The sequence below is a fragment of the Osmerus eperlanus genome, chromosome 3, assembly GCF_963692335.1.
Source record: "Osmerus eperlanus chromosome 3, fOsmEpe2.1, whole genome shotgun sequence".
In the NCBI taxonomy this organism is placed as follows: domain Eukaryota; kingdom Metazoa; phylum Chordata; class Actinopteri; order Osmeriformes; family Osmeridae; genus Osmerus; species Osmerus eperlanus.
The window spans coordinates 17,274,408-17,292,289 of record NC_085020.1 but is presented as its reverse complement, the minus strand read 5'-3'; the positions used below and the strand labels follow the sequence as shown (position 1 = coordinate 17,292,289).

The following is a 17,882-nucleotide window of genomic DNA, read 5'->3' as shown; positions in this document are numbered from 1 at the left end:
ACATTCCAATCAGGAAAAACAGTCCCATTCTATCGTTCTCATGTTCTGTTTCTCCCCATTTTCCCTTGTCCTCTTCCTCCCCATCCCACCTCAAACTCTCGGGTCTCCTTCTCTCGTGTTCTCTTCCTCACTTCTCAGCTTCCCTCTCTCCCTTCCCTCTCAGTCTTGTCTCAGACTGGTCCCCTGGTTCAGAGTCCTAAAGGGAGCAAAGGGCCCAGGGCCTCCCAGTCTCAGTGTTAGCCTCTCTCAGTCTGCCAGCTGTGCTCTGTGCCAACTCCTCAGGCTCCACGCCACTCCACTCCACTCCATGCCACTGTGTGAGTGTGAAGACGAGTGAACGCAGGCGTACTGCTGTATAGTCTCTGCCAGACCTAGGGACACACACACACTCACACACACACACATCAACAGACTCCATCATTCAATTATTTTCCTTTTCACACTCAGAGGCTGTGATCCAGACAGAAAATCTGATAATTTCACCGAAACGATTTCTTAATGTTTCAGCGGGTACGTTATTCGATCCAGTCGTAATTCAGTGTTACAACAATGCTGAAGATAAATACAAAAACACAAATAAGGAAAGCAATCCATTTACAATCAATCCATGTATTTTAATAATTATGTAAAAAAAAAAATGTTGGGTCATTTGTAGAGGCACCAGATCCACCCCTACACCAGTAACAGCAATTACAGTATACACACACTGCATAACTGTACATCATGAACCGAGTAACACCTAGTGTCCAATCTTCTCTCCTTTTCACCATCACACAAACAACTATTTCACTACAAGCTATAAAAAGGCAGATCAGACAGGATACACTAAGCCAAGCTCCATATTATAGGCCCCCCTCACCTTCATACATACATTTGCATAATTAATCATCATTATCTTGGCAGATATAATGATATTCTGGTTGAGATGAGAACCATTGTGACATTAAATAAGCATTTTAAAACACTATGCAAAAGGCGGCTGAATAGCATAAGCCTAGGGGAAGGGCAACAGATATTCAGTACTAAATCCATTCAAATGGCTGTGATTCAAATCCCTCCCTGTTGTGCAGACAGCATTCCTAGCTGGAATTGTACTTGTTCTGTAGCATCTTTATGAAAGAGAGCCTGAGTTCCAGGCAGTGGAAGTAAACTTGTGTCACAGTGTGCGAGTGAACTGTACCTGTGTAGTAGCAGTAGAGGTGGTGCTGCTTCTCGACCCCCACATCTGCTGGAACTGAACCCTGATCTCAGCAAATGTCTCAATGATGACAGCTATGAAGACATTCTGAGAGAGAGAGAGAGAGAGAGAGAGAGAGAGAGAGAGGCAGGCAGACAGACAGACAGACAGACAGACAGACAGACAGAGAGAGAGAGGGAGAGGAGGGGGGGCAGGTAGAGGGAGAGAGAGGTAGGGGGAAAGTATTGAAAGATGAAAGATATTGAAAGATGTTAGATGTTCCACTACGTGACCATCAGTCTCTCATAAATAATGCTAGTTACATAGCTACTGTACAGGATCTGACCAGGTACTCAGCTACCGTATAAATCCGACCAGGTAGACAGCTACAATACAGATATGTTCGGGTAGACAGCTATGGTATAGATCTGACCAGGTAGACAGCTCTAGTATAGGTGAAGTCAGCTACCTTGACGAGCCATGCCAGGAAGAAGATGAGGGTGATGAAGTAGAAATAAGAACGCCAGCGGGGGAAGCTGTCAATGGCTCGGTACATGAGGAACACCCATCCCTCCTGGGACGCCGCCTCGTACACCGTGAAAATGCTGGTTCCTGGAGGGTGGAAGGGTGGAAGGGGGGAGGATCACACACGGATAAGACAGGAAGGCAGACATAAACAACGGCGTGGACTCGACGTCCTGCTCTATCACCGAGGTGTGTGTATGCCTGGGTTAAGCTCGGAGGATAACAGGAATATGTATGGCACAGTGGCCGAAGCATTTGATTGCAGATCTAGAGTTTGCAGGGTTCCAAATGTCCCTTATGAGTAGTTTTGGAAAAAAGCGAAAGTAACACGTTAAATAATATTAAAACTTGAAAAGCGTCTTCAACTGACCACTGATCAAGCAGCAGTGGACACAGTGCTGCTGTTTTACTATCTGTCTGCTTTGCTTCAGATTCATTGAGGAGGACCACTCCAATGGTCTGAAGCGCTCTCAAATGACCATCGAGATGCTTTAGATCCCATTTGGAGAGATCCTTTTGAAAAAACACTAGCTTTCTCTATCACTAGCCTGATTGGTGGATGGGGGGACTTTTTGCGCTGTTTGTAGCAGCAGTAGGAGGCGTTACCCTTATGAAATAGCCCGCAAGGAAACACCTGAACATACACACACACCAGTGTCCGAGTTAATCTCTTTTTTGTCTCCTTTCATACCCACAAATGTTACCTTTCCTTTCACACAGTTCACTCCTCCCTCCCCCATCTATGGCCCCCCACCCAAATCCAAACTCTCGTCTACCATCTCTTTTCTCGTTAATCAAACAACAGGCTCCTTCTCTCTCTCTCTCTCTCTCTCTCTCTCTCTCTCTCTCTCTCTCTCTCTCTCTCTCTCTCTCTCTCTCTCTCTCTCTCTCTCTGTCTCTCTGTCTTACTTTCTCTCTTTTTCTCTCTCTCTCTCTCTCTCTCTCTCTCTCTCTCTCTCTCTCTCTCTCTCTCCATAATTTAGAGATTAGTGCCTAGAGTGTATTGTGTCCTGACAGTGGATTTGGGCCTCGCTGAGCTGATAAGAGAGCAGCTCGAACCGCTTAGCAACACAGCAGCCGGGATCCTGCTGTCTGCTCCCTGCGTCCTACTGCCTGCTGCTAACTGCCTGTTTCTTCCTGTCTGCTGCTAACTGCCTGAATCCTGCTGTTTACTGCCTGATTCTTCCTGCTGCAGCTTACTGCCAGATGCTCACTGCCTGCTGTTTACTGACAGCATCCTACAGCCAGCTACTTACTGGCTGCTTCCTCTGATTTGGTGCTTACATACTACTTCCTACTGCCTGCTTCCTAACTTTCTTCTCCTGCTTCCTACTGCTTACTGCCTGCTTCCTACTATCTGCTGCTTGCCTGTTTCCTACTGCCTGCTTCCTACTGCTTACTGCCTGATTTCCTATTGATTACTGCCTGCTGCTTGCTGCCTGCTTCCTACTGCCAGCTACTTGCTGCCTGCTTCCTACTGCCTGCCCTGGAGGCCCACAGCAATAAGGCCATCATATATGCTGGTTTCCCAGAGCTCCCCCCAGCCTCCATCTCCCCAGCAGGGTGGTAGTTGTTATGGAGGCTCTCTATCCATACAAGCCATTCTGTACCCATGTGCTTTGTTGGAAACACAGGAAATGGCCAGGGCAATACAAGAGGACAATGGAGCCGAAATAACACAATTAGTAAAAGCTGTAGTGCTTGTGTGTGTGTGTGTGTGTGTGTGTGTGTGTGTGTGTGTGTGTGTGTGTGTGTGTGTGTGTGTGTGTGTGTGTGTGTTTGTGTGTGTGTGTGTGAGTGAGTGAGTATGCATGTGTGTGTGTAAGTGTGTGTATGTGCATATGTGTGTGCATGTGTGTGTGCTGAGGTGTGTGTGTGTGTGTGTGTGTGGGTGAGTGTGTGTGTGGGTATGTGCGCGTGCCTACCCAGCTCATTGAAGCCACTGTATCCCAGCTCCTGCCTGCTCAGACCCAGCTCCTCCAGGTCCATACACTTGAAAGCCAGAGGACACTGGTATCCTTCACCGTCCGGGGAGCAGTGGGTGTCTGGGATAGCCAGGCTGTTCCACGTCACGTTCCTGATCTCACACACACATTCACACACACACCAAACACAAACCGACATTATACACACGCGTGAAACAAACATTTTTGTAGCAGACAGGCATGTCGCAACACAGGTTATTACGCTAGATCAACGACAGTCGGTCGTTAACCCTCGAAATGATTTATGTATGTGTTTTACACAACCTGAAAGATGAGCCATGAAAATAAAAGGCTATTACACGTTTTTTGGCGACACAAACCCCTCACCCCTCCTCCACCCCCCTTCTGTCCTCCCCAGGTCTTCTAGCCGCAGGTGTTAGTCCAGGGGCGGCTTAATGTCGCTAATGAAAAGTAATGTCTTCAAAAATTGGCCAGCCAGACATCCATCCAGGCTGTTTATCAAGGCCCCCACCACATTCAGAGTTCATTTATTGCAGTATCACAAAGGGCAATCACACACGCAGTGTTGAATCCTGATCCAGATAATTGCGCCAGGGAGAATAATAGCTAATACCACAGTGTGTTATCTGAGCCACCACCTCCCCACGCAACACACAGATGATAGATCAAGTGACAAAAGAAGAGAGCGAGCCGAGGGCCCTTGGACGCAATGTTTGAGGAGTCACACTGAAAAACAAGTGCGGGAGAAGGGATGGTGATTAGTTTGCATTCCGTGTCCATTCCAATCTGTGCCACACATTCCCAATCTAGAATCCGAGGTCTGGCAGGTTGAAGAGAAGAGAGCCACGTCCTGTCCTAGTCGCTGGAAATGGGAATTTAATGGGATTCACAGGTGGGTCTTTCTCCGTATGGCTTTTAGAGATTGGCAAGGTCAACAGGAATTATCTATGACATGTGAGGGGGGAAAAAGGTGACGACCCCATTTTGTTCACAAATCCAAAAGCCTTTTCATCCAATATATAACTACCAACACCTCAGCATTTAAAATTCCCTCTCTCTCTCTGTCAGTCTCCATCTGAATCAAATCCCCCCCCCCCTCCGTGCATGTGTGTGTGTGTGTGGGTGGGTGTGTATGTGTGAGAGAGAGAAAGAATGGCCTGGGGCTGTGTGACTTTGTGCCAAGGGCATGTGGCTGTTAAAGATCAACAACCCTGATATGACATATGCCTGAAAACCAACCTCAAACACACACACACACACACACACACACACATCAGGGGGATTTGGAGACCAGAGCCTAATAATCAACAAATCACAAACGGACCAGCCACTCTGCTCTAATCAGGATTTGGTTCTAGACTAGCCAGTAAGATCCGCTGGTGCCCCTGGGGGCAGGCTGTGGGGTGGGGGCAGATACGGAAAGATTGAGGGCAGATTGGACAGGAATGAGTTTAAGCATCAAGCCCAAACAATGAAGGAAATGTTCATTATTATGATTAGAACTCTTGCCGGCGGCAGATCTCATCTCCGTGATGGCGATGGACGCTCCTCTGCTCACCATCTTTCCCTCCGGGCCTGTCTCTCTCTCTCTCCTCACGGCGCACTCATATTCCACATCCAAATATTAAACTCTTCTGCAAAGACACCCACCCACACAAACTAAAGGAAAGGTCTATGTGCTTGTGTGTGAACTTGAATGGACAATTAGTATCCACCCATGTTTATTTAACAATGTACTGTATTTAACAAATATACCGGTAATAGCACATTTTTGTTTTACTCATGGTGCCAATTTCCCAGAATTCAGTGTTGAATTGGCAAAAAAATTTACACCCAGATAAATCTTTATGAGGCAGTAAAACCTACAGCTGGAATAATAACTCTCATTTTTGGTCACAGTATGAGAACATCCAGCATGTTTGTATAGTGATGCAACAGGCCTGGATCATAGACACTCATCTGCAACAGTTTCAAACTAGAAATCATAACAATGCCATCAAATCAGAAAATGCACTGATGAGCCTCGGAAATGTTTGGTTTGGACGGTTTTGTGATTCACGATCAAACGGTTGGCTCTCACCCTTTCTCGGTGTCGTTGGTGACGCAGTGGTGGTTGAACGTTCCAAACATCTGTACTCCCAGAATTCCGTAGAGGAGGAGGAAGAAGAGCAGGAAGATGGTCACACTCCAGATCTGTTCCCCCGAGCGCCTTGGGACAGGAGGGAGACAACAGAGGTTGGTCCTAGCTTCGATCCCATCCTGACTGAACTATGGAACCTCTTACGTACTTGAGGATGTTGGTGATGCGCGAGCGCGGAAGTTCAAAGCGGAAATAGATTCGGAAAGCCCGGATCATGATAAGGGCTCTGGGGATTCTGAGCATTCCCCAGGGAGACATCTGGTCCACCAGATCTGCTATCTCAAACACCTGCAAGGGGGTGGGGTGGGGGGGGAGGGGATGGGGGTTGGCCAGAATATAGAAACTCAGATGAACTATCCAAGTTCCAACACTCTCTGGACCCAACTGAACAAGCAGCGGTTGACGTAGTACTGACAGAGGCACCCCTGGTACTGTAGTAGAACCTGTAACACCAGTGAGGATGTGACAGTACTGCTAGTACTGGTGAGGTTGTAGCTGTGACAGTCAACATAGCACTAGTGGGGTAGTAAATGTGACATTGGCCGGGTTTCCCAGATTCGTTAAGAAGCTCTTAACGCTAAGAGCTTCTTAGGAGCGTTCTAAGAGCGTTCTAGAGCGTTCTTAGAACGCTCTTAAGAAGCTCTTAGCGTTAAGAGCTTCTTAACGAATCTGGGAAACCCGGCCATTACCTGTACCACTATAGAGGTATTCAAGGTGACAGTACCTGTAGCACTAGGGACACCCAGAGGAAGAACACCATGAAGCCATCGAACATACACCAACGGTCTTTCACATAGGAATTATCCCCCTGGACAGAGAGATAAAAAAAAAGGGAGTCGGCATTAACCAGCCCCATGACTATTCTGACCACACTCTAAACACAAACTGAATCAAGCAGAGGGGAGCAGAGGTGGAGCAGAGGGGAGCAGATGGGGAGCAAGGGTGGGGGGCAGAGGGGGAGCATGGGGGAGCAGAGGAGGAGCAGAGGGGGAGCAGAGGGGGAGCAGAGGGGGAGCAGAGGGGGAGCAGAGGGGGAGCAGAGGGGAAGTAGAGGACATGGCTGGAAGGAGCTGGGCAAACAGTCTTTGAAAATATCAACTACAAAGGAAAGTACCTTAATGACTAAGACATTTTCTAGTGAAGGAAGACAGAAGATGAAATTACCTGAGTTACATATTATAACCTGCTTACTGGACATTTTAAGTTTTTTCATGAAGTTTTTTCAACCTTCTGTTTGTGCCTGCCTTCTATTGCGCTGCCCCACCATAGCCTGCCCTGGTGTATTTGCATGCAGGTGTTTGTGTTTGTAAATCTGATACTGCAACTGGCTCTTAGGGAGAGAAATGGCCAACATGTAGCTTGAATGATGGTATCAGGTGGGGTGCATGTTGATTTTAAGCATGTATACAGAACCTCCTCAGAAAACCTGCAGATCTCACACACACACATACTCACACACACAAACAACACCCCACACTCTGCACTATTGAGCTGTGACAAGGGTGCAATGGTGGATGTTTAAAACGGCCCGTACATAGCACATCCTTAAAATCTATAACAAGGACCAATATATTTACAGGGCATCCTCCTAAACTAACTCTCAAAACAATGTCCAGAGTCGTAGATAAAGCTGAAGTAACAATTCAGGCAGATGTTGCAGATTATCGATTTATTAATATGATCTATCACCCCGATGTGTAACGTGGCATGTTGTTGATATTCACACTGACATATTTCCAAGACACTCCCACACGCACACACTTGTCCTTTCCATCTCTCTTGCACACATACACACACACACACACACACACAGAATAGAGAATGATTAGCCGTCGTCCCTTCAACACAGGGATGACAGATGCTAATGGCCCATATTGACCCTCTCAGACTGGCAGAACCCAAGTCCAAATTACTCAGCTGTTTTTCTCCCTCTCCGGAAGCTATGTGATTCAGAGCCTCGCCGAAACCTCCCTGTCTGAGCGCTTGTTATCCCTGATTTGCCAATCAAGCTGTCCACGCTTTCCATAGCAGTAATTAGGCTCTTTCATCTGCCAGATGTCTGTTTCTGGGTTCTTCTATAGGAGGCTGTCTGTGATCGAAACAGTGTTGAAGGATCAGAGCCCCTGTCAGGCCCTTGCTTCAGACTGATGGAGAGATGGAGAGGCTGAGGGGAGTGGTATAGCACTGGAACACCATGAGGTGGTGGGAAGTAGAACATATAAAAAAAAAAAAAATGTTATATTGCGGTGAGTTGGGGTTTGTGGAAAGGAAAACAACCCCTTATTCTACCGATGCACAATCAACGTTTTCTCAGCACACAACTATTACACCTGTTACATCACTGTACGAAGCTATGTTGGCCTACTGTGCTTCAATCACAAACTCAGGACACTCAAAGCCTAAGCCTAAGTCCTTCTCCTGTTTATACTAAGGACTCTGAAAGGCAACAAGCAAAACAACGACTTCTAAGAAGCTACTCCTTCTCTCAAATGGACACAGTCACAGTACGGTTGTGGTTCTTTCTTTCATACATACACAGTACTTTTATAACTCTTCAACAACGTTTTTAATGTTGACAGTCATGTCTTTTTACCTTGATAATTCCTCTAATGTGCATCTTGGCAATCATCTCTGCGGTGTAGAGGAACATGAGGAGGGTGTCCAGGGTGAAGGTGACGTACTGCAGGGGGGGGTAGTGCTCGAACGTCTTGGGGGTGTTCATGCACACTGAGATCACGCTGACGATGGCACAGGCCCTCAGCAGGGTGTGCACCCACTAGGAGGAACAGTCGGGGGAAAGTCCAAACTGAAATTCGTTGCGATGAAAACGACCCAAAATACACTATTCCTTTTCAACTCACATCAAGTCTAAATGTATTTGCATAGCCCTTTTTCACAAGCAATGTCACGCAGGGCTTCACATACATGGACCCTCGGCCCACCTAAAACCCTCAAGGAAGAGAAGGAAACTCAACTTTTGTTTGTTTTGGATTTGCATTCACTAGTTGTCTCTTTTACGACAAATACTCGAACGCTAACGGTGACAACTTGGTTTGGTCTGCTGCACCTTGCTGAAGAACAGAGGTCCTAAATCAAAAGAGTCGATTGTCATTCACAGGTTGGTCGCTCACTGGTTTGTTGATCCAGAAGATGTCGGCGCTGTCAGCCAGGGTCTCGTCCGGCCCGAAGTCTGTCATGGCCTGGGCTTCGACCCGCGAGCTCTGCTTCCTCTTCAGCATGCTGGGGCTGGCCGTGCTATACAGGGAGTGGATCTGAGAGACGCAACCGGAAACACAGTCACCCATGCTAATGAGATGAGGCCAACAGGGTCAGGGGCGACTGGCTGCACCACCTCTGAGCATAGACTGATCAGAGCTTTCACAACAGCTCCGATTATGGCAGTGGTAATCCTGACTGATCGTGTGTGGGAAATGGTAGCCCACGAGTCCTGCTTTTTGTATACTCAATATCAACTGTCTGCTATTTACTTTGTTTAACTGTTCAATGTCTTGTGTGTGCGCTACCCGCTTTGTCGAATAGGGAACCAACTGCTATGCCCAGAAGTGGATGGCCAAGTCAGGGTTTGTTTTTGTTTTTTTTTTGGGAGGGGGGGGTTTTACAGAAAAGAAAAGTACAGTTGAATGTCAAACACCATGTGTAGTGTTGTTGAATGGTCCAAACATATGACACACATGGAAGACGGGACATGTATGTGTATCCACACTGGAACAGCTTCACACAGACTTACCTGGTACAGTACAAAGATCACCAGTGATCTCCATCATGCGTGTAAAAAGAAAAGAGGTGACGGTAGGGTTCTCCCTACAGTGCAGTGAGTGCAGGAGTTAAGAGGCTGCGTGTGTGTGTGTGTGCGTGTGTGTGCGTGTGTGCGCGTATAAGAGAGGGAGAGAATATCGGGGGCCATTTCAACGTAAGTACACAGGGAGAGGTGACACCCTCAACGGAGACAAAGCACACATACCAAAGGGAAAAGTAAAGCTGAAATTGCTCCAGCACTGCACATAACATGCGATCAGGCATACCCTGTAAATAACACACAACAGTTAGTCAACAGCATGGCATATATGGTGTACATGTACAGTACAGAACCAACATCTACAGTAACATCCGGCACCGTCGTCTGACATGGAGGCATATATGCAACGGGATGGGAGGGACCAGGAGAGACCATGTGACTCACTGTGAGGCTCCTCATTGGTGCGTTCATCCCCGGGTCGCAGAGGGGTGGAGAAACCAGCCAGAGAGAGAAGAGTAGATGGAGGGAGAAGGAGAAAGAGAGAGAGACTCAGCTCCTGGACATCACAGTCCTAGGGCGAGTGAGAGAAAAGTAAGAACAGTCTAAAAAGAGCCTAACAGGTAATACATTTGAACTTTTAATCCTCCCCTCAGACATTCACAAAACATACACAATACACGCACATTTAATCTAATAAGCATATATATGTCAAAAATATCCAATGCTGTCATTAAACCAAAATGTTTCATATTCTCATTATTCAGATAGTGAGCAGATCGCATGATGCCACAGTTTGCTGACCTATTCCTTCACTCCCTCTTAACAAAGCCACATTCGTAAGCGCAATTCTCAAATTTCAAGTTTCTACACAGAACATTGCAAATGTTCTACATCCTACACTAAGATTCTGAAATAGACATGCAAAATTCCATTTGATGCTGACAGGGTTGATGAGTTGTATAATGGATGTGCTCTTTGATTCCCTCACAGAGAAGAAACGGGTTTCTTCGGAAGCCCCATGTAGTCAGAAGCAATTTGCAATGTAATTGCTACACTTAGCATATGTTGGTAGAGATTTGAAGAAGAGTGAAAACAAAATTACACGGTGTAAGTGCTATAATGTGGGAGTACGTTGCCAAAGACTGCAATTAGTTTCCCATTTGGAGAAGAGGACATATTCCTCAGGGACAGGATACAATCACTGGGCAGATAAATTGTAGCTGTGAGTATCTATTAGCTTCAACAAACTTACTTTCTTGGAGTTTGTTTCTCTGTCAGAAAGGGTCTCCTAACTAAAATATACATTGGCAATAGAGCACAACACTTAAAGAGTACGGAGACTGTATCACTATTACAGGCCTTCACTTAGTGGCAATTTATCTGAACACAATCTAGCCTAGTCTGACAAAAGAATTATTTCACAAAATACAAATCAAATACCATAATCAATATTGTAGCGACCCACGGATTGGTCGCTGTTAACTCGCGCTGTTGGCGCAAAGGATTGTGGGTGGCGCAATTCTCATACTTGTTTCATGTCGATTAGGTTTGTCAGTGGATGATGTATCGATGTTAGCAACTATAAGTTGTCGTTGTTGCCATAACTGTGAATTGTATGTGAGTTAATGACTTGTTGTTGGCATTCACATGTGATTGGAGGTGTAGTAATAAAACCTGTAGTCGAGCGGTGTATGGGACACAGGATAAAAAGGTCTTCTTCTTGGCGTCACATCATTGAGCATCCACTCCATTATAGCCCTCTAGCGCCATCGTTACAATATTTCAATCAAATAATGTTGTAATCCAGAATAAACTCAGTTTGCTGGAGAAGACTATGAAAAACACAATAAGTAAAAACATGCACAAACGAAATATAACATATTGTCGTGTTTCCATCAATACTGTACATTTCTAGTATAAAGTTTACCTTCAAAGCAGAAATGTAATCCAGGCCAGTATACTGCACAATAGTCAAACATTATAAGATGTGAACCGACAGGTGTTTAGGTGTTAGACACAGGCCTCATAACGAGCATGGTTCCAAACCATCACAACTATTCATCTGCATGTGACCCCAACCTTGGCATAGATGCACAGCCAGGTCCCTGCCCCAGCTGGAAATCCAACCTGGGTCTCCTGTATACCCACAGAGAGACTATAAGTAGCATCCTTTTGATGTGAGGCAGATGGAAACATTTAGAAGGACACTCTCAAGCATGTCTGAATGTCATCTACAGTATACAGTATACTCAGCATTTTACTTGTATCCAGGCCTGTAACTTTGTACAAACGGAATGTATAGAGAGTATACCAGTTTAATAAGCATTTAGCACAATTCAGCCATGAGTGCCTAAATAAACTGTCACACATTCCGTAGGCTCGATGCTTATTAACTTCAGATTTCAGATAGATGTAGCTACTGTAGTGGGTACATGGGGGTGATGAAAGCATAAGCTCAGTCCCACTATGACTATTACAGTTATTTACAACTGTGTTGAAAAGTAATCAACGCTTAACAGCACCACAATACCGCTGGCAACAGTGTCAATGTATAATCACGTATTTGTAATTTCCATTCATTTTAATAAATGACTGCAAGTTCGAATTCAATGTAGTCTGTAGCCTCTATGAGGCTATGAGGCTGTGCATTATCTGCGTCCATTTTGAATGATACCTGTAAGTTTATCGTGTGGTTGTCCATCTGTGACACACCTGCCACCACAAATTCATTTGGAAATGCATGTCCATATTGAGATTGGATTGAACAAATGAGATCTGCCACTCCAAAGTTACTATGGTAACGGATGGGAGCTAAAAATATGGGGGGCTAGAGTGGACTGAACAGTCACAAGCATTACAAGGAAGTATTGAATTACGATTATGTTTTATACGGCACTATAGCATGCTTGTCAAACGTGGATGTGATTATAATGAAAACCCGATGGAAAATGAGGGTTTTAAATAAAGGCCTGACCAGAGCCAGCTGCCTGTAGTTCCCGGAGAACACCGAGAAACGGAGAAGAATCTGACGTCTCGCGCAACCCGTTGACAAGGCGACTTATTCTGTAGTGTGTCATGGTAATACAGTATGAGATCAGAAACATGTTAGATCACTTACGCGGTACGTGTGTGTAATTTCCTTATCGCAGTGTCGTTCTATCCATGACATCAGCTGTTTTTCCGGTGTGTGTTGTGATGATGGAGAGAGTGGATGCGCGCGCGAGCAGCAATCACATCAGCAACTGAGCAGATGCAACGGTGACGGTCGCGCGCAATCTCCCCTAGCAACAGCCAATAGGCTCGTGGGACATTGCTCACTCTCTGACTTCCTGTTTTAGACGTGGGCCACGTTAAAACGGCACAAATGTTATAGTTATTCCAATCCTTGCGGATTTTTTGTATTAAGGACAATGTTGATAGAGTATGAGGACGCATCAACACCACGAAACATAACCACTGAAACAAGGAGCAATGTAGACAATAGTTAGGCTATACTTTCAGGTAGAGTAGGCTATGACAGGTTTTTGGCAATTTACATTGAAGTTACTTTAGCTTATTAGCCTCATCATGTAACTACTAATACCTGTAGTAACAACACTGTAGTTATAAGTAAGAACTGCTGTAGTTACACTCTATGACAGTTTAAAGGTCAAAGTTATTACACAAATGAAACTTGGTTTTGGTGAGGTTGGTCTTTCCAGGGATAAGTAGATATTAACATTAACCTTGTTTTGATAACACAACCTCCATCTGCCTAGCCTGGCTCTGCCCTCCTACGTACTTCTGCTCAATTTTGATTTAGCTTCTGTACTAGGTCTGGGATTTCGGTGTATTAGTCGGTTTTTGGAAACAACATTTTTGCGAACAGAGGGAGTGGCTGAGAATGATGACGTTGATGTAATTCGCTAGTTTGAGTTGTAGTTCAGTAATGGTGGCGGAGTCGCTGCCGAATATCCAAAAGTTAAAGCCGGACCAAGAACAATCTTTGCTAAGTTTTGTTGGTGGCCATGATTTTGTGGCCCTCCTCCCCACAGGGTTCAGGAAAAGTTTGATTTTCCAGCTACGGCAGCTAGCTCTGTTACAGTAGTGGTGAAGGACTTGGCTAAGGCGAACGCGACCGATTGGTTATTGGCAGTCAGGTGGCTGAGCGGTTACGGAATCGGGCTAGTAATCTGAAGGTTGCCAGTTCAAATCCCCGGCCGTGCAAAATGACGTTGTGTCCTTGGGCAAGGCACTTCACCCTACTTGCCTCGGGGGAATGTCCCTGTACTTACTGTAAATCGCTCTGGATAAGATTGTCTGCTAAATGACTAAATTTAAATGTTATGGCAGATTAGAGTGGCTCTGGGCAGATCCAATAGTTTTAAACTTCCCGTCCCGAGTACCCGCCTTCAAGGAAGTTAACGCTTGTCAATAGAGCAATCCCAGACCCTCTGTACAAATGAAATGTACGAGGGTCTGGTTAGGACCAGGCTACCATCTGCCCCTTTCCAGCCTACAATACACTTACCCCTTACAACACCCCTCCCCCATACTGTGCCTTCTTACACTTTTGTAATACCCGATCCCACTCACATCTGTACCATTTAAATACATAGCAATTCCTCTGTACCTACAATGTTGTAACTATAGGTATTGCTATTTGTATAACCTTAAAGTCAAGGTAGGTAATGTTTTTTTAGGGGGGTAGGTGACCCAAAATATCCCACCCCATTCCTTCAAAGCCACTTCTCCAAAAGCACATGAACGCACTGCCTGTCTATTGCAATGAGTCCACGGGCAGAGTGTGCTCAGGCCAGTAGCCCATCCAATCATTGCATTCGGTCCAATCACAAAGATTGTTTGTGTTTGTTACAGTCATGTGACGGCCACAGATATTGGGTTGATTTTATTTTACTGTGAGAGTATTTGATTTATTCATTGCTATTAGCAGGGCTTAAAGTATTCCGGAACCGTGCCGGATGTCCGGCGTGCGGACATGAGAATGTTTTTTGGGGGGAACTTACATGCGGTTTAATATTTTCGAGTCAATTGATTTCACCTACCTACCAATCATATGAGAGGAACGCAGCTATAACTAACGTTCATAAACCGAATTCTGATTCAGATTCTGTTACAAATCAGAAGCAGAGCAGGCCGGGTACTGGAAACACAGTGTGAATGAGATTCATACGTCACGTTAGCGTTGTCGGTGAAAGCATGGAGCGCAAATTCATGAAGCTTGGGGATGATGTCCTACCCATAGATAAAGGACTCAAAAATAAATGGCTCTGGGCGTGGATAGAAGAAGGTAGAGACGGCGAGCCTTTTGGCAGTTGGCAGAAACTGAGAGAGCCTGGTGCTTTTTTCTGCACGTTTTGCTCAAGGAAGCTACTATATACTGGCAGCGGTAAGAAAGTTCTTGCCATGACATTGCTGGAAGCAACTGTTACAGCTTACACACCGTTGTCTATGACTGACCGTGTCTGCGACTTAAAAATACTTTTGTGCACATTTTTTGCGGAACATGACAATTTGTTAGCCACTGATCACCCCGTGCAGAAAACTAGCAGAAGACAAAAAAGCGTTTTTCTCCCCCCCCCCCCCTTTAAACTTTAACCCCTGTATTAGGATATTAAGTTTATTTCAGCAAATTTAACAAAAAGTGCTTCTCAAAAACATTACCTACCCTGCCTTTAATGTAAAGTGTTTAAACATTGTTGAACACTAGGAGCATTATAGAGAACAGGAGAGAAACAGAGGATGAATTCAAGTTGCGACTGCCTATTGGTATGTATTGCCTATTGGTACGAACACTATTGATATATTTGCATGGGGTGGAATTTACTGTGGAATATACTAGAAGTTTGGTACTAATCCTTTTAAATGATTCCAACCCCTTTCAGCTCTATTTGTCATTGCATTACCCATCCTGAGAGCAGCCTTCACCACTTCGCTCAATTGAAAACAATTAGCCTACAGTAGCATTACAAGCTTCACTTGTGTTCTGTTTAATTGACTCTGTATACCCTGCCTGTTCCCTTGTTCCCAGCAAGATTGTGCCAGTATTTTCCCCTCTGCTTTTTCAGCATTTACTAGAGTTTGATTAAGACCCCTGCCTATTTTTGACCCTGTTTTTGACTGTTGTGTTGGATTCTAACTCTTGCCTGTCATTTTGTACCTGTTGCTGTATGGAATGAATAAAATCCTTCCTTTTTGTTACTGTGCCTTGGTGTGCAAATGAGTCCCTCCTGCTCTGTACCTAACACTATTTCATATTTACATCTGTTAGAAATTGATATGCAGTCTGATTTAGGGAGTTAAGAATTTGGGTAAGAAGTGCTGTTTTCATGCTGCTGAGGCGTGATGTGGAAAGATCCGGTGTGACAATACTGTTGTTCCATAAAGAGCCATTTGTTAAATGTCTAACTAGTGACCCACTATTGAGCAACTGTTTCCAACTCTCCCTTTCCTGCAGAACCAGAAGTAAGTTCACTCTCTCCTTTTCTTTCTCTCTCTGCCCAGCTGGGACCTGGCCTGTTGGGGAGTCACTCCTAATCAAAAGCACTTGTACGGAAGGGAGGAGAGCCCTACTGGCCTCGCTGAAGAGTTCCAGCTACCTCAGGCTGCTACTCCCTCTCTTTCCCTCCCTTTACCCCTCCCTGCCCTGCTCCCTCTCTCCCTCGCTCCGTTTCTCTCCATCTGTTTGACGGGGAAAACATTGGGGAGTTCCTGCGAGATCCTTTACTTGAAGTTTCTGTGGGATTTAAACATGCATGCAGAGGCTGTGGTGCATTCCTTGTTAGTTTCACTGCTTGTGATCCTGCTGTCTGCGGTGCAGGACACTTTCTTACAATCTCTGAGGTGAGTTTTCAACGTGCTGTTTGTCCCATGAATTTGGAGGTTGTGAAAAACAGAGACAGAATAAAGAAAGAGAGGGAGAGAGAGTGTGGAAAAGCAAGAGGAGAAAGCGAGAGAGAGAGGTGAGGAGTTGTGCTGACATCAGGAACTTTTTGAGTTTCTGAGTTAAATTGTGTGGAGTAGTCTGGATTCCCAGCACAGTCTGCACAGTTTGTACTACCAGCTCTCTGCTCTGCCATACAGGACAACAGAGTACAATCAGATCGGTTGTAATATTTACATTTTAGTCAAATAGCAGACAAAGGCTATGTTTTCTTATTACCGTCAATGGACTACTGAAGTTATGCTATCCTAAAGGTATTCGAGAGACACCACAAACGTTAGACCACAGCTGATCAGACAACAACATGTCATTTGCTTTAAGAACCACTATTTGTTGAAGTTGTTACACTGGATAGTGGAGTGTGAACTCGAAACCGCAGTGTTAACGATCTCAAAATGTGCCTTTATCCATTTTGTCATCAAACCCAAAAGTCCACTAGAAATGTTTCTGAATAGTTGTGTCTACAGTAAAATGGAAGCCCCATCTCTCTTCTCCTGAGGAGTCTGCAGGGCAGTAAGTGGAACCACATGACTCTGGGCTTGCAAAACGGACTCAGCTGTCGGGTGGGAAATGTTTACTCAAAGCAGGTGCACCACGGATAGAGGCCACGGTTGGCCCTCAGATGACATCCTATGTTTTTTTATTGGTTGGTTATCACACAGGTACTATTAAATGTGACAGCTACGTGAAGTACAGTAATGACAGAGTGGGTCCTATCACGTGGCGCTGCTTGTTTTAAAGACAAATTGAAACACCCCCACGATGCGTCTTCTTCCGTTCTGCCGAGGAAGCTGAGGCGCTCCGCTGTGGGTGTGATGGGACTGCAGAGTTTCTGATGTGAGTCTGAGAACTGGAAGGCTCTCCGCTTAGCAGGCAGCAGGGCAGGAATAGAATGGAATGTCAAAACGAGACCAAATAAAACAAAACTGTGTGAGGAAGGCCTTGGTAGGAAACAGAGCGAGGGAGACTGAGGGGAGCAGAGACATGGGAGTGAGGGTGTAGGTTTGGGGGGAGCAGGGGGTGCTTGCTGACCACGTGCTGTTTGATTTATTACCCATGGTCTATCACACCTTCTTTCCAAGTGTCCCTGGACCAGCTTTTATGTAACTCTTCCCTCATTATGGCCTCGCTGCATGGGCTTACACCCTAACTGCATCTGCTTCCTCCAGCACATTGATCCAGGTCTCCCTCTGGAAACAATGCCATACAAAGACTGTGGTTCTATTGTTGTACGAACAGTCACGCTTCTCTCACCATGGGACAGCAGAAAGTCAGTCCGACGTTTTCCAAGCAGCACAGGGTGCTCCCTGGCTTTCCACTTCTCCTATCAACAAATGAGGACATCCATTATAGAAGAGACGCTGGAATAGAAGCTCACATATATATGCTTAGCA

The 17,882-nt window shown here is 45.4% G+C and overlaps 1 protein-coding gene across 1 annotated transcript in view; it reads right to left on the bottom strand.

Moving 5' to 3' along the window:
• nalcn (sodium leak channel, non-selective) overlaps positions 1-12,781 on the bottom strand; it is an 81,325-nt gene extending 68,544 nt beyond the window's left edge. Inside the window, 11 exon segments of the mRNA XM_062457510.1 lie at positions 1,181-1,285; positions 1,647-1,789; positions 3,628-3,779; positions 5,729-5,857; positions 5,937-6,076; positions 6,513-6,596; positions 8,382-8,564; positions 8,920-9,060; positions 9,771-9,832; positions 9,990-10,116; positions 12,664-12,781. Of these exon segments, the coding sequence (XP_062313494.1) occupies positions 1,181-1,285; positions 1,647-1,789; positions 3,628-3,779; positions 5,729-5,857; positions 5,937-6,076; positions 6,513-6,596; positions 8,382-8,564; positions 8,920-9,060; positions 9,771-9,812 (1,119 nt within the window). The 5' untranslated portion in view covers positions 9,813-9,832; positions 9,990-10,116; positions 12,664-12,781.
• Positions 12,782-17,882: the final 5,101 nt, after the last annotated feature.